General features: G+C 39.5%; 1 protein-coding gene across 1 annotated transcript; it reads left to right on the top strand.

Moving 5' to 3' along the window:
• The first annotated feature begins 14,302 nt into the window (after window positions 1–14,302).
• Window positions 14,303–14,830, top strand: LOC133090031 (chromobox protein homolog 3-like). Its single transcript, XM_061188280.1, has one exon. The coding sequence runs from the start codon at window positions 14,309–14,311 to the stop codon at window positions 14,828–14,830; it is 522 nt and encodes a 173-aa protein (XP_061044263.1). The 5' UTR covers window positions 14,303–14,308.
• Window positions 14,831–18,091: the final 3,261 nt, after the last annotated feature.

The raw sequence follows: 18,091 nt of genomic DNA, 5'->3' as shown, positions 1-18,091 counted from the left end.
CAAAAAATAAATAAATGTTTCTTGAAATATTTAATGAGAAGAAGCATTTACTCTGCAGAGGACACAGCCTTGAGCAGGCTGAAATGAGGAGCCTGGCTTCAGAAGACAGGTTGTTGCACCAATTTACATTCCCACCAACAGTGTACGAGGGTTCCCTTTTCTCCACATCCTACCCATCACTTGCTATTTGCGGTCTTTTTGATGATAGCCATTCTGACAGGTGTGAGGTGATATCTCGTGGTTTTGATTTGCATCTCCCTGACGATTAGCCATGTTGACAAACTAGTGGTTACCAAGGGAGAGGGGGAAGGGGGGAGGCGCAAACTAGGTGTATGGGATTAAAAGATACAAACTACTATGTATAAAATAGATAAGCAACAAGAATACTACATTGCAAGGCACAGGGAATGTAGCCATTATTTTGTAGTAACTTTAAAGGGAGTATGATCTATTAAAGTATTGAATTACTATGTTGTACATCTGAAGGCAATATAAGATTGTAAAGTATACTTCAATTTAAAAAAAAAAAAAAAGAAGAAGAAGAAGAAGAAAACAGGTTGCTGTTGCTGTCCCTGGAGAGATACCACCCACCCTGTGGGTTTGAAGCCCTGGGCCCCTAGCAACGGCACCTCTGGGGTCCCAGTTCCTGCTGCAGGATGCTTAAGGGTGAATACTTGGTTACCCACATATGTCCCCAAAACAAATAGCAGAGGGAACGAAGCACAGACTACGTGCCACATAAGCAGAATTATTGCTAAAAATAATGCTTCTCAAAGCCTCAGAAAGGAGTCAGTGAATTAAAGGTTTATATTAACCTCATTTCACTTTTCTTTTCATTTACAGGAAATTGTTTTAATTTTCCATGTGCATCTGTTTGATGTTTACGTCACTGACTGTAGTAAAAAAAAAAATAGCTGCAACATTCTGTTTTGTTCTAAGTTATTTAAATAGAAAAAGGACCCCAATTGATATTTTATTAGTTGCTATATGATAATTTGTTTTCAAAGTACTGGATTTTTTTAAAATTTAGGATACTATACATGTCTTTCCTATTTGGGAGTGAGAGAAGTATTTTTTAAGAACATCATGTTCTAATAAGTAAAACATCTCCCTTCTCTTCAATGGTCCTACGTGTTGTATTTTATACGATTAATTTAGATATCCAGGCTGTTGAACTGTCTGGGTTTTCTATACTTTTTGAAAGAATAAGGATTTTTTATGGGATAGGTAGAACATTACTCTGAAGCAGGGTTTTTGGACCTGACAATTCTTTGTTTTGGGGGGCTGTTCTGTACATTGCAGGACGTTTAGCCTCTCGTCCTCGATTCCAGTGGCATACACCCAACTAGAGTTATAACAATCAAAAATGTTTCCCGGCATTGCCACATGTTCCAGGGAGCAAAATCATCACTGTTGAGAACCGTTGGTTTAGAGGGTGGGAAAGGCTAGCAGGCAGAGACTGTTTCTTCATCCTTCAAGAAAGGCAGACCTAGATGAGGCAAGACCATCATTGGCCTTTTTGGTCATATACTTTTCCAATCATCAATTTGGTCTCCTTAAACCACTTTGGACTGGATGCCGAAATGCTTCATAGAGTCCCATCCCTTGGTGAAAACATGGGACAGAAAATGTCTTTCTGAAATGCCTGGAGGCTCCCCTCCCTAGACAGTGGAGAGAATACTGTACAGGCATCTAGTCAGACCAGCAGTCTGCTACTTGTTACCCATGTGACTCTGGGGAGTCCCAAGTCCCTCAACTATACAAAGTACCGGTACAATACTTGGTCCGCATATCAAAGAATGGTTGGAAGAATGAAATCAAAAGGTACCCAATTTTGTTTTTCACAAGTGACAGAGTCAGACCAAGTAATACCTGTCAATGTAATGCCCTTTCCTGGGAAAATTACTTTCTCAGTGGGAGGTAGAACAGAGCGTGGTTATGGGTCTGGTCTTTGAAATCTGACCAGCCAGGGCTGAAAGCAGCTACCTCATTCTTACCAGTTGTGTAGCTGGTATACTGACTAAGACACATAACCTCTCTTAGCCTCTCTTTCCTCATCAATAAAATGATCGTAACATCTACTATAAAGGGGAGACTGTGAGAATTACAGAATATATGCAAGGCACATTGTACAAGTGTCCAACATAGGAGAGGCACCCACAGGTCATGTTTGCCATGGCTGTTACCATTGTTAATAAATGCAGAAAATATTACGTGCTGTCTGGCTCATGGGAGAGACATTTGGGAGCAGAGTTTCCTTTAGGATCCCTAAGCCAGAGCTTTAATGGGAATGTCCACTTAAATTGCTTTGCTTAAGTCCAACAGCACAGAAAGTCATGTTGGAAAGATTAGTCCTTTGTCAGGCTTTGATGGCAAGAACTGTGTCTTATTCATATCTATATTCAAAGCACCTAGCACAATGCATGGCCAAAGTAGATGGATTCAATCCTCTACTTGACAGGTTAAATTTCTAAGCATCTGCTGGGTACCAAAAACAGTTCTAGGGTCTGGAAGAAGGAACAAAGATGAGCAAAAACAGACGCAGTCATGGCCCTCATGAAGACAAGAGTCCTATTGCAAAGACTGCAAATCAAAAACTCACAGGGAACAGGCAGATGTCAGAGAAGCCACACAATCTTTTTGGTCTCTTTAATTTTCCCACTTATGGTAGACACATAGTTATAGAGAAATCATTCTCAACTTAAAAAAAAACAGCATTATAAAAATGCTAGTAAATGGCAGACACTGTAGTCTCAGTTTTAGAGACAATAGTGCGTGGTAAGAAGTGTGGTTTGCTGGAGAGGAGAATGCCACTACTGAACAGTAAAGGTGGCACAGTCCCCGAATGGTTTTGAGATTTCTGGCTCAGATCAGTCTGAAGAGAACTGATTTTCGACAGTGGGGTGCTTGTAATGGACAGAGGGTGGCAGGCAGTTGCGAGGGCCATGGGTAAGATATAGTATGATTTCCAGAAGACTGGGTTATAGGAGCCATATTCCCTGAGTCCCTGAGCCCACAAGGCTCAGCCACGTACCTGACAGTGTAGGCAGTGTTGCACAACTAGGACGATGATGACTGGCCTACCTCTTTATAAAGATATTTGTAATATTCACCCAAATTATAGAGATGGGGAAGGAAAAAAAAAAAACTTTTCATTCAATCGTCTTGAGAAGACTGTCAGAAAATTCCTCTCCAGGTGATTTTAAGTATCTTGTTCCTGTGGGAAGAAGCCAATAGAATTAAGCATCCCTCTGCTAGATTAAATCTTAGTGCTTTTAGAATGGTTAATGTCTATAGGACTTGTTAAATGGCTGGGGTTGGTCTTAATCTCCTGGATGCCTATGATTAGAGTCTTGACAGAGTCACATGGGATGCTCCAAGAGAGATTAGGACCACTCAACTTTTTTTTAATTTTTCTTTTTTTAAAATTTTGGTCTTTAGGCTGAAGCATCACAGGACTCTGGATAAGGAACAGAAGGAAGGTAGGATTATAGGGAAAGGCAAAAGGAGCTAAAGGACATTGAGAGAGGAGATTTCAAAAGAGTTTGGGGTCATCATAGTTTTAAAATAAATGTGAAGCAAAATTCCAAACTGTGCATTATATACTTCTGAATAGGACATTAGCTGGGTCATTTTTAATTAAGAGGTCTGCAACATTCTACATATAAGAAATTGTGCAGTTTTGTGGTCTTTATCATAAAGGTTTCACACTTGTCTTGTTTTCTCTTGGCACACTTATAAAAGCAAGTATAAACTGAATGCTATTTTAATAACCTTTATGGTACAGTATTATATATTAGATGCAATTCATTGTTTCTCACCCCATATTTATTTCCCACAGCATACCACTGCTTTTACATTAGATGTTTACCCTATCGGGAGAAAAATGAGTCTAAAATATAAAGCTAGCCCTTTCCTTTTACAGACATCCTGTAATTAGCTCAAGTTTTCATCTCTTCACAGCAAGATCCTGCTGCACAAAAGTTCTCTTTTCTCAACATATTTTTGCCAGATGTTTCCACCAAAAAAAAGTGTAAGGCGAAGTTTTTTGTGTGCATTGGTGCATATGACTTCATCCTTAATAACTGCCTCAAAATGCTCCGCTTCCTTAATTAAGTGAATTAGTTCTCCCCCAGTTCCTGTGTAGAGAACATCTATTGTCTCCATCTTCACAAACTCTCAGCATTTCAGCCATGTGTGACTGTCCCGTGTGCCCTCAGGAGGGGTCAAACAGCTTCACTCACACTCATGCTATATTTTTTTTTTAATTTTTATTTATTTATTTATTTATGGCTGTGTTGGGTCTCCGTTTCTGCTCTAGGGCTTTCTCTAGTTGCGGCAAGCGGGGGCCACTCTTCATCGCGGTGCGCGGGCCTCTCACCATCGCGGCCTCTTCCGTTGCGGATCACAGGCTCCAGACGCGCAAGCTCAGCAATTGTGGCTCACGGGGCCCAGCCGCTCCGCGGCATGTGGGATCCTCCCAGACCAGGGCTCGAACCCGCGTCCCCTGCATTGGCAGGCAGACTCTCAACCACTGCGCCACCAGGGAAGCCCTCATGCTATATTTTTAAAACCCAGAGTAAACACTTTAGCTTCTTGACCGACGAGAACTCAATCACTGCAAATTAACATGTGAAATTGCTGTTCTCTCTCCAGTTAACCTTACAGTTTTGTCTGATTAAGGGATGATTCTACACTCTGTGTTGAAATATTATGATAAGTTTGCATCCGTATTAGCAGTCAGGCTCTATTTTGTTTCACATAGCAAGGTTTTCAGCTTTGCTAGAGAATACTTCTATGTATTCTAAAATATTTTCCAGAAGATCAGCGCCCCTGAGGTGGGGGAGATCAGGAGAGGCAGGTGGGAGGGACTCTCTGGGAAGAGCAGGAGAGGAGCAGAGGGCGATCACCTGGCCCACTCGGGCAGGGGAGCCTACTGAGCTCCCAAGCTGCTTCCTTCCCTATCTAAAGCCCCACCTAGGCCACGTGGGTCCTGGGGGCATAGGAAGGAGGCCGGGGAGATCAGGAGTGGCAGGCGGGAGGGGCCATCCAGGAGGAGCGGGAGAGGAACGGAGGGCGATTGCCCCACCCACTCGGGCCAGGGGAGCCTGCTGAGCTCCCAGGCCGATCCCCTGCCCTCCAGGCCACATGGGTCCTTGGGGGCATAGGAGGGAGGCTGGGGAGATCAGGGGAGGCAGGTGGGAGGGGCCCTCCCAGACCCCAGACTGGAGGAGCAGAAGAGGAGAGGAGGGTGTTTGCCCTGCCCTCTCGAGCCCAGGAAGCCTGCTAGCTCCCAGGTGAGGTCCCCTGCCCTCTGAGACTGGGCTGGGGGGCAGGCCTGGGCCCCTTCTGTTCCTTGAGCCTAAGCCCCATCCCCCACAGCCCCCAGCACCTTTTCCAGCCCTATGGGTCCTGAGCATTGGCCCCGCCCACCACCCAAACCTCGCCCTTGCTTAGGCCCCACCTTCCACAGCCAAGGCCTTCCCCCGCTTTTGTTGATTCATTTATATTTTTATTTTTACATTCTTTCTAACATATCTGTTAGTTTCCTAGTCTAATTTTATTTTTTACTTTGTTATTGTTCTCTATCTTTTTTTGCCACCCCACATGGCTTGCGGGATCTTGATTTGAAAGCCCAGGGTTGGGGGGAAGCTCCTGCGGTGGGAGCTCCGAGTCCGAACCACTTGACTAACAGAGAACCTCAGACCCCAGGGAATATTCATCAGAGTGAGGTCTCACAGAGTTCCTCATCTCAGCACCAAGACCCAACAATTCCCAATAGCCTACAAACCCCAGTGTTGGAAGCCTCAGGCCAAACAACCAGTAAAACAGGAACACAATCCCACTCATAAAAAACAAACAAAAATGAGATGGCAAAAAAATATGTCACAGATGAAGGCGCAAGGTAAAAACCTACAAGACCAAATAAATGAAGAGGAACTAGGCAATCTACCTGAAAAAGAATTCAGAGTAATGATAGTAAAGATGATCCAAAATCTTGGAAATAGAATGGAAGCACGGATTGAGAAAATACAAGAAATGTTTAACAAACATCTAGAAGAACTAAGGAACAAACAAACAGAGATGAACAACACAATAACTGAAATGAAAAATACACTAGAAGAAATTGATAACAGAACAACTGAGGCAGAACAACAAATAAGTGAGCTGGAAGACAGAATGGTGGAAATAACTGGCAAGGAGCAGAAGAAAGAAAAAGAATGAAAATAATTGAAGACAATCTCAGAGACCTCTGGGACAACACTAAATGCACCAACATTCGAATTATAGGGGTCCCAGAAGACGAAGAGAAAAAGAAAGGGTCTGAGAAAATATTTGAAGAGATTATAGTGGAAAACTTCCCTAACATGGGAAAGGAAATAGTCACCCAAGTCCAGGAAGCACAGAGAGTCCCATCCAGGATAAACCCTAGGAAAAACACACCAACACACATATTAATCAAACTAACAAAAATTAAAATGAAAGAAAAATATTAAAATCAGCAAGGGAAAAACAAAAAATAACATACAAAGGAATCCCCATAAGGTTACTAGCTGATTTTTCAGTGGAAACTCTGCAGGCCAGAAGGGAGTGGCAGGACATACTTAAAGTGATGAAAGAGAAAAACCTACAACCAAGATTACTCTATCCAGCAAGGATCTCATTCAGATTCGATGGAGAAGTGAAAAGCTTTTCAGACAAGCAAAAGCTAACAGAATTCAGCACCACCAAACCAGCTTTACAACAAATGCTAAAGAAACTTCTCTAAGCGGGAAGTACAAGAGAAGAAAAAGACCCACAAAAACAAACCCAAAACAATTAAGAAAATGGTAATAGGAACATACATATTGATAATAATCTTGAATGTAAATGGATTAAATGCCCCAACCAAAAAACACAGACTGGCTAAATGGTTACAAAAACAAGACCCATATATATGCTGTCTACAAGAGACCACTTCAGACCTAGGGACACATACAGACTGAAAGTGAACGGATGGAAAAAGATATTCCATGCAAATGAAAATCAAAAGAAAGCTGGAGTAGCAATACTCGTATCTGATAAAATAGACTTTAAAATAAAGACTGTTACAAAAGATAAGGAGGGACACTACGTAATGATCAAAGGATCAATCCAAGAAGAAGATATAACAATTATAAATGTTTATGCACCCGACACAGGAGCACCTCGATACATAAGGAAAATGCTAACAACCATGAAAGGAGAAATCGACAGTAACACAATAATAGTAGGGGACTTTAACACCCCACTTTCACCAATGGACAGATCATCCAAACAGAAAATAAATAAGGAAACACAAGCTTTAAATGACACAATAGGCCAGATAGATCTAATTGATATTTAGAACATTCCACCCCAAAGTAGCAGAATACACTTTCTTCTCAAGTGCACACGGAACATTCTCCAGGATAGATCACATCTTGGGTCACAAATCAAGCCTTGGAAAATTTAAGAAAATTGAAATCATATCAAGCATCTTTTCTGACCACAACACTACGAGATTGGAAATCAATTACAGGGAAAAAACTGTAAAAGACACAAATACACGGAGACTAAACAGTGCACTACTAAATAACCAAGATTTCACTGAAGAAATCAAAGAAGAAACAAATGACAATGAAAACACGATGACCCAAAACCTATGGGACACAGCAAAAGCAGTTCTAAGAGGAAAGTTTATAGCAATTCATTCTCACCTCAAGAAACAAGAAAAATCTCAAATAAACAATCTAACCCTACACTTAAAACAACTAGAGAAAGAAGAACAATGAAAACCCAAAGTCAGTAGAAGGAAAGAAATCATAAAGATCAGAGCAGAAATAAATGAAATAGAAATAAAGAAAACAATAGCAAAGATAAATAAAACTAAAAGCTGGTTCTCTGAGAAGATAAACAAAATGGATAAACCCTTAACCAGACTAATCAAGAAAAAAAGGGAGAGGACACAAATCAATAAAATTAGAAATGAAAAAGGAGAAATCACAACTGACACTGCAGAAATACAAAGGATTATAAGAGACTACTACAAACAACTATATGCCAATAAAATGGACAACCTGGAAGAAATGGACAAATTCTTGGAAAGATACAATTTTCCAAGACTGGACCAGGAAGAATTAGAAAATATAAACAGACCTATCACAAGTAATGTAATTGAAACCGTAATTAAAAGTCTTCCAACAAACAAAAGTCCAGGACCAGATGGTTTCACAGGCGAATTCTATCAAACATTTAGAGAAGAGCTAACACCGATCCTTCTCAAACTCTTCCAAAAACTTGCGGGGGAAGAAACACTCCCAAATTCATTCTACGAAGCCACCATCACCCTGATACCAAAACCAGACAAAGATGTCACAAAAAAAGAAAACTACAGGCCAATATCACTGATGAGCATAGATGCAAAAATCCTCAACAAAATACTAGCAAACAGAATCCAGCAGCACATTAAGAGGATCATACACCATGATCAAGTGGGGTTTATCCCAGGAATGGAAGGATTCTTCAATATACACAAATCAATCAATGTGATACACCATATTAACAAAGTGAAGGATAAAAACCATATGATAATCTCAATAGATGCAGAAAAAGCTTTTGACAAAATTCAACACCCATTTATGATAAAAACTCTCCAGAAAATGGGCATAGAGGGAACCTACCTCACCATAATAAAGGCCATATATGACAAACCCACAGCAAGCATCATACTCAATGGTGAAAAACTGAAAGCATTTCCACTAGGATCAGGAAAAAGACAAGGATGTCCACTCTCGCCACTCTTATTCAACATAGTTTGGAAGTCCTAGCCACAGCAATCAGAGAAGAAAAAGAAATAAAAGGAATACAAATTGGAAAAGAAGAAGTAAGACTGTCACTATTTGCCAGTGACATGATACTATACATAGAAAATCCTTAATATGCCACCAGAAAACTACTAGAACTAATCAATGAATTTGGTAAGGTTGCAGGATACAAAATTAATGCACAGAAATCTCTGGCATTCCTATACAGCAACAATGAAAAATCAGAAAGAGAAATCAAGGAAACAGTCCCATTTACCATTGCAACAAAAAAAGAATAAAATACCTAGGAATAAACCTGCCTGAGGAGGTGAAAGACTTGTACTCAGAAAACTATAAAACACTGATGAAAGAAATCAAAAAAGACATAAACAGATGGAGAAATATACCATGTTGTTGGATTGGAAGAATCAATATTGTGAAAATGACTATACTACCCAAAGCAATCTACAGATTCAGTGCAATCCCTATCAAACTACCAATGGCATTCTTCACAGAATTAGAACAAAATAATCTTTCAATTCGTATGGAAACATAAAAGACCCCGAATAGCCAAAGCAATCTTGAGAAAGAAAAACAGAGTTGGAGGAATCAGGCTCCCTGACTTCAAACTATACCACAAAGCTCCAGTAATCAAGACAGTATGGTACGGGCACAAAAACAGAAATATAGATCAATGGAACAGGATAGAATGCCCAGAGATAAACCCACACACATATGGGCACCTAATTTACAACAAAGGAGGCAAGAACATACAATGGATAAAAGACAGCCTCTTCAATAAGTGGTGCTGGGAAAACTGGACAGCTACATGTAAAAGAATGAAATTAGAACACTACCTAACACCATACACAAAAATAAACTCCAAATGGATTAAAGACTTAAATGTAAGACCAGGCACTATAAAACTTTTAGAGGAAAACATAGGAAAAACACTCTTTGACATAAACCACAGCAAGATCCTTTTTGACCCACCTCCTAGAGTAACAGAAATAAAAACAAAAATATGCTAACATATTTATATGGAATCTAAAAACAAAAGTTGTTCTGAAGAACCTAGGGGCAGGACAGCAATAAAGACGCTGATGTAGAGAATTGACTTGAGGACACAGGGAGAGGGAAGGGTAAGCTGGGACGAAGTGAGAGAGTGGCATGGACATATATACACTACCAAATGTAAAATAGATAGCTAGTGGGAAGCAGCCACATAGCACAGGGAGATCAGCTCGGTGCTTTGTGACCACCTAGAGGGGTGGGATAAGGAGGGTGGGAGGGAGACGCAAGAGGGAGGAGATATGGGGATATATGTATATGTAGAGCTGATTCACTTTGTTATAAAGCAGAAACTAACACACCGTTGTAAAGCAATTATACTCCAATAAAGATGTTAAAAAAAGTTATTATAAAAAAATTTAAAAAGAAGAAGATGTGGCACATATATACAATGGAATATTACTCAGCCATATAAAGAAATGCAATTGAGTTATTTGTAGTGAGGTGGATGGACCTAGAGTTTGTCATACAGAGTGAAGTAAGTCAAAAAGAAACAAATACCTTATTCTAACCCATATATATGGAATCTAAAAAGAAAAAAAAATTTACTGATGAACCTAGTTGCAGCGCAGGGATAAAGAGGTAGACACAGAGAATGGACTTGATGACATGGGGTGGGAGAGCGAAGCTGGGGCAAAGTGAGAGTAGCATCGACATATATACACTACCGAATGTAAAATAGTTGGCTGGTGGGAAGCAGCAGCATAGAACAGGGAGATCGGCTCGGTGCTTTGCGATGACCTAGAGGGGTGGGATAGGGAGGATGGGAGGGAGGCTCAAGAGGGAGGGGATATGGGGACATGTGTATGCCTATGGCTGATTCACTTTGTTGTGCAACAGAAACTAACACGGTATCGTGAAGCAATTATACTCCAATAAAGATCTATTTAAAAAATAAAAATAAAATTTAAAAAAAATAATAAAATATTTTCCACCCTTATGATCTTACCTATCTCTGCCAACGACATTGAATTTTGTAAGGTCAATAGTGGAGGTGACCTTAGGAAATCTGATTCAGCCCCCTTTTTTGGTAGCTGGCAAAACAGAGGGAGTTGCCCCAATCATACATCTAATTGGTAAAGACATCTTGACCCTCATTCTCTCTTCCACATCTGCTAATAACAGATGGCACTGAATTTTCATGTGGAAAACCAAAAGAAAACAACAACAACAAAATCCCATCACCTTTTATCAATGACATAGGCTTAGTATCACTGATGATGATGCTACAGATACTTCCTACCAGTGGCAAGTCAATATTTCTCTCCAGCTATCTCATGGGTTGGGCTGATGTAGCCACACTCTCATTTAATAAACTTGGAATACAACACGATTGTAAGCTCCCACAAGGATGGGTGGTATAGTGTTAAAGAGCAGGAAAAAAGTCTTTATAGTTAGATATGAGTCCAAATCTCGACTTTACCTTTTATAGAAATGACCTGGGCAAGTTATTCAATTTCTCTAAGCCTCAGTTTTCTCATTTAAAAACTGAATTTTTTTTTTAATTGGGATATAGTTGATTTATAATGGTGTGTTAGTTTCTGCTATACAACAAAGTGAATCGGCTATACATATCCCCTCCCTCTTGGACCTCTCTCCCATCCCACCCATAGGAACTTCTTCAGAGGGCTGTTGTGAGGAATGAATAAATGCACTGATGAGCCTAAGCATGGATAGTGTAATACCTGACACACAGCAAGCATCTGACATACAGCTTTTGCTATATTTGGTTAAAATCCCAAAGCTTGGCAACTGCCTGGAGTAGAGAGGTAGGGAGAAAAGGAGCAGAAGTCAGCGTCACAGATGAGTTAGGTTTCAAGACCAGGTTACTAGACATTCGTAGTCCTCACCAGTATCCACCTTATCTCTCCCTCCCAAACATGAGAGACACCGCATTTCCCAGCCTCCTATCAGTTAGGTGGGGGCCATGACTGGGACTAGGGTGAGGCCGGTAAGTTGCCTAAGATAAAAAATATAAGGAGCCACTGGCTTTTGGGGTCACACCAGTGCCAGTCCTGTGTTTGCATGACCCAAAGAGCCAGTGGGCTCCTTAGATGCCACACTAAGGGCTTCACTCCTCTCAGCCTCGTCCCAACCCCGAATAAAGCCATGTGACGAGGGCTGGCCAGTGAGCTGCACCTGGAAGCCACCCTCAAGAGCCAGTACTGGACAATCCTCCATGCCCTCTTCCTCTGCCTCTGCAACTGAGGGGGTTGCCGGTTCTAGATGGTGGAGCTCAGTGGCTCCATGTCATAGAGTCCCTTGACAGCCTACATGGACATGGCGCATGATCGAGAGATGAAATTGTGTTGAGCCGCTGAGATGTGAAGCTCTTTTTTTTTTTTTTTCTGCTGCTGCTGCTGCAACAAACCTAGCCTATTTTTATTCTCATTATTAGCATTATCCCAATCAAAATAAATCACTTCATTTTTGTCACTCTTCTCCTGAGAATCGAGCCCAGGCAGAGTGAAGTTGAAATGTTAGCCTTGGCCCTTTCTAGTTGTATTTTCTCTGAACTTCAGTTACCTTGGTCGATAAAATGGCACTAATAAGCCATGACTTGCAGGGTTGCTGGGTGGGGTTGAAGTGCGGGGTTGCATTCTAGCTGGCTGTAAATGGGAATGTCCTTCTTGAGAAGCTTCTCATGGGCAGGGAATGTCTCTATATCCCCAAGACCTAGCACAGTGTCTTGGCATGTTACAAACGTTTAATAGATGTTTGTTGATTAAGTAAAAAAAGACTGCTTTACGAGTTATAACAAATTTTCTACAGAGTAAAAGCTATGAGCCATCAGTCAACCAAGAAAATGGCCCAGATTTTCTCCTGGGTCTCCCTGTGAATCTCTTATTCTTTCAGTGCCTGCATCAGCTAGGTTGTCAAGGTTACCCTCATCATCTTAGAAATATTATTAGATGTTGACCCATATTGTGTCAAAATTATACATAGACCTGGATGTGTGTTTGCCTCCCCTACTGTTCTGACTACTCTCACTCTCTTTTCTCATCTGTTTCCCTCATTCTACTGTATTTAAATTGATGAAAGATTTTAAAGCCTGGCTCTTTACCGGAATGAGATAGTCTGTATTATACTGACTCAGTGAGATTTCAAGGGACTTAGATTCAAACCTTGAATAAGTTGCAAAATTCTTTTCTTAGCATTTAGGTGAGATTCCATCTGTTCCTTCTAAATTAAGTAGATACGACCTGGAGTTCCCCTCATAGTTCTGATCAGTTCTCTTACGTTCTTAAGCTTTCGTCATTATCACCATCATCCCCACCCCCGTCATCATCACCATCATTGTCTCAGCAGTGTATTTATCTGGTCCTCTGTTACTCTGTTTACTCTAAGTGCTCCACATGCCTTGTATCACTTAGAGTAGTGAAACACATGCCAGTATTAGTCCTATTCTACAGATGAGAAAGTTGAGGTTCAAGAGAATAAGAAACTTATATCAGATATCAGATATAGGTAACTAAATACCAGAGCAAAGATTAAACTCAGGTTCGGTTTGACTCCAAATCCTGTGATCTTACCTTGCCGTTGTACTGACTAAGCAAGAGATAAACATGAAGGGGATCTCAAAGGTGACCCAATTCCTTCCTGTTTCATTAAGTTTTAAAACATATATTTGAAAAATGGCAGTGATACCTAATATTCTGAGTATTTCAGTAGGGATGGGAAATGGGGAAGAATAATTGGCAGCCCAGTCTGAAAAATTGGGCTTAAGTAAAACATTACTTAGAAAAACATCCCCCATTTCTTTATAACCTACATTTTTAAGAGAACAGGAAGGGGAGACGATTTGGCAAAATTGTTTATTGAGAGACGGTATTTTTTAAAAGTCACATTTAAAGGTGTGCATGGTTAGGGACTTCCCTGGTGGCGCAGTGGTTAAGAATCCGCCTGCCAATGCAGGGGACACAGGTTCGAGCCCTGGTCCAGGAAGATCCCACATGCCGTGGAGCAACTAAGCCCATGAGCCACAACTACTGAGCCCGTGAGCCACAACTACTGAAGTTCGTGTGCCACAACTACTGAAGCCTGTGTGCCACAACTACTGAAGCCCACACGCCTAGAGCCCGTTCTCTGCAACAAGAGAAGCCACCGCAATGAGAAGCCCGTGCACCGCAACGAAGAGTAGTCCCCGCTTGCCGCAACTAAAGAAAGCCTGTGCACAGCAACGAAGACCCAACATAACCAAAAATATAAATAAATAAAGTTATTTAAAAAAAAAAAGGTGTGCATGGCGAGATGTAAAAAGTTAAGGAAAAATAGCTCCCCAGCCCCCTCCGCCTCAGATGTGGCTGGAGCTTGAGGCGTGCAGGGCCAGAGACGCGGCAGACCCGGGACCCGGAGCAGCTCAGAGGCAGTGAATAATAGCTCTTCAAGTCTGCAATAAAAAATGGCCTCCAATAAAAAGGACATTGCAAAAAATGGGAAAGAAACAGAATGGAAAGAGTAAAAAAGTCGAAGAGGCAGAACCTGAAGAATTTGTGGTAGAAGAAGTACTGGACCATCGTGTAGTGAATGGGAAGGTGGAGTATTTCCTGAAGTGGAAGGGATTTACAGATGCAGACAATACTTGGGAACCCGAAGAAAATTTAGATTGTCCAGAGTTAATTGAAGCATTTCTTAATTCTCAAAAAGCTGGTAAAGAGAAAGATGGAACAAAAAGAAAATCTTTATCTGACAGTGAACCTGATGATAGCAAATCAAAGAAGAAAAGAGATGCTGCTGACAAACCAAGAGGTTTAGCCAGAGGTCTCGACCCAGAGCGAATAACTGGTGCCACAGACAGCAGTGGAGAATTCATGTTTCTCGTGAAATGGAAAGATTCAGATGAGGTAGACTTGGTGCTGGCAAAAGAGGCAAATATGAAGTGTCCTCAAATTGTAATTGCTTTTTATGAAGAGAGATTAACTTGGCATTCTTGTCCAGAAGATGAAGCTCAATAATTGTTTGCATTGCTTTTTATATATATTTATATATATATATAAAATCTGGGTCTTGTTTTTTTGATTTATTAGTGTGAAGAAATAAGTACATTCTAATGAAAATCAAGTTTGATATGTTCGTTTTGAAGTAGTATTGGGGAAGTTGTTGGGTTTTGGGGGGGTTTTTTGGGGGTTTTGTTTTTGCTTTTTTTGCATCTGTAGCACTGGTTACTTTGAACAGATAAAGCTTTCTGTAGTTGCTTCCTTTAACAGAAAAGAACATTTGATACTATGGTATATTATTTCCTCTGCATTAGAGAACAGCTTTTCTAAATGTTGGGGAAAACCTCCATAGTCATTACTTAATCAGAGTTTAGAATTTGCATTTAACTCATATATGCCTAAGGACCATTCTGGGTTTTTTGTATGTGTATACATAAAATACATATGTAAATGGTTTGGGGGTTTTTTTGGTTATTGTTTAAATACATTTACCAAAACAAAACCAGCCTTTCACAACCATGGATAAGCCCATGTTTCTGGGATTCTGTCATTTTGAGCAATATAAGAAATCACTTCAACTTAAATTGAAAATTTAAGTCTTAACCTTTCAAATTAAATAATTTTGTAATTAATTAGACAAATTAATGTAAACAATTTAAATTGGATAATTTTTTAAAGCAGCCCCATCAGAATCTGCATCCATATCTACCATCATATAAATGCAGTTTTATATGTAAAACCCCTGAAAGGAAAATTTTATCTCTGTCAACCCAAATGAAAAAACTAGAAAAATTCTGGTATGTTTTAATTAGCTAAGCAAGACTTAGTTAAATGGACATTTAAAGCGTCCTTTTGGCAAACCATTCTTTTATAAGAAGTTGAAATCCCCGTGCTGTGTTTACTGAAAGACTGTGATACATGGAATGTCTCAGACTTGTTAATGGAAACCTAATCAGATGGTTAGAGATGTTGGCAATTTAGGATCTGCAGGAATAAATGAGTGAACAAACTTTTCTAATCTAAACTTGACCTGCATGTTTTTTCAAACTTTACCCCAACCCATTCCTTACATGTAGGCTCAGTCTTCTCAGTATTTGGGGTTACTGGTTCAGCAGAAGCCAGGAAAAACAATAACTTTGTAGTAATCAGAATATTATTCAACTATATATTGTTTACTCTATTGTAAATACTGGTGAACAGTGGTCAATAAATAGTTTTATATTCCTTTAAAAACAAAGTTGATAAAATGTATACTAATATTATTCTTCAGGCTAATTTAAAGCATTACACTTTGTTAAAAATAATAAATTTTCTTTCGAAAAAATGACCTTTCAAACTGAATTTCTTTAACTCTTGAGGTTGAGCGTCCTATGTCTGTTGGCCATTTTTATTTCCTTCTGTGTGAATTATCCGTAAAATTTGCCATTTTGTATTGAAACATATGTGTGTATATATAAATAATTTGCAAGAACATTTTATATGTTATGGAAATTAGACCTTTTGACTGTCATTATACTGTATCTCCCAAGTTTGTCATTTATACTTTCTTTGTTTATGGCATTTTCTGTAAAAATTTATTTTTTCATTTTTATGTTTAAAAAGGTAGCTTTGATACTTCCTATAACAGAGAAAGAATTTGGATGTTAAGCCTAGTTTCACAAATCTATTTCATGCAATAACGAAAAGGCAGGGAACCACTGTATAATTTGTGAGGCAATTTGCAGAAGACTTCCTATTAGTCTCTGGCATCATTAAATAATAGCCATGTGCTGATTTGGCTACTTTGCATGCAAGGCCTGAGCCACACTATCTATCAGCACTCACATCAGTTTGCAATGCCTGGTTGATCAGAATAGGTGTTAATGCCAGCCCATAAAACTACCGCTAATTTATGGATTTGTTGAAATGTTGAGTGATTTGCTGCTGAGAGAAAGAATTTAAGAAAGAGAAGAATGAAAGAAAGCTGGAAAGGAGGGAGAGGGAAAATAAACAAAGAGAAAAGGAAAGGACAGAATAAAAGAAAAGGAAAGAAATAGGAAAAGAAAAAGACAAAGAAGTAGAAAAGAACGTTATTGAAAGAAAATGGAAAGGTAAAAAAGGGAGAAAGAATAGAAGGAAAGAAAGAAGAGAATCAAAATATAAGTAAAGATGGAGGATGGATGGATGGATGGGTAAATGGATATATAGATGGGAGGGAAAAGGAGGAAGTGGGGGAGGGAGGGCAGAAAGAGAAATCAAAATATAAAACTTCAGGCTAAATTCATTTCAGTTATACAAAGAATCATAAATCCTAGGGATGAAAGGGAATACAAAGTTCCTTTAAATCTAAAGCTCTCCTTTTGCAGGAAGAAAAACTGAAGCCCAGTAAGGTTGAGTAAATTCCCTCAAGCTCACACAGCATGTTCATAACCGAATGAGAATCAGATTCCAGCCTAGTCTCCTGACTTCCAGTCTAATATACCTTCTCTCACATTTTGTTTCACTGGAAACTTGCTATTGGTTTGAGTTGACTTCAAACAACTTCCAACATAAATAATACTATAGCCAAAAGTGGGCCTTTTGCTAGACCAGAAAATCTTACCCCATGTGATTTTTTTAAATCGTTAACACATTGTCATAACAGAATTTAACCTATAATGTGTAAACACCAAAAAAACAAATGAGCTAGCAGTTCCTTCCTACTTTAAAAAGAAAAATTAAAAGGGAAAGCTGTTTGCAACCTATAATAGAAAAATGTATTTCAAAGGAAATGACTTAACTTAGGAAAAGGCCAAAGTCTTCATTACTATTTGGTAGAATTTTGATTTTGTGCCTTAGATACCTGAGAAACGTTGTGCTTTTTTCTATTGCTGTTCAGGAACAGCTAGTCAAAGAGAAAGAGAAGCGGGAGGTGGATGTAATTGCAGTTGGCTTTTCATTTCAGTGAGTGTGATTTAAGTTCGAGATATGACTTTCCTAAGAAGGGGAGTGGATGGTGAATGGTTGAACATCAAAAGGAAAAATTATGAACGACTGGAAAACCATAGTATTTCTCCAAATGCCCTTAACCACAGAAAAGATCCCCTTTCACTTGATGTAAATGTGCCCCTCATTCTTGCTGTCAGGAGGCAGGACTGAGTGAGAGCTCAGATTTCTTTCACTCCTATGATCTTCTATGATCCTCTAACGGTAAAAAAAAAAAAAAAAAAAATCCCTTTGCCCTAAATAACCAGTTATTTTTTCTGTAAGCCCGTTTTTATTTTTATTTTGAATTTTATTTTTTTAATACAGCAGGTTCTT

This window comes from Eubalaena glacialis, chromosome 4, assembly GCF_028564815.1.
Source record: "Eubalaena glacialis isolate mEubGla1 chromosome 4, mEubGla1.1.hap2.+ XY, whole genome shotgun sequence".
NCBI lineage: Eukaryota > Metazoa > Chordata > Mammalia > Artiodactyla > Balaenidae > Eubalaena > Eubalaena glacialis.
This window is presented reverse-complemented; position numbering and strand designations above follow the sequence as displayed.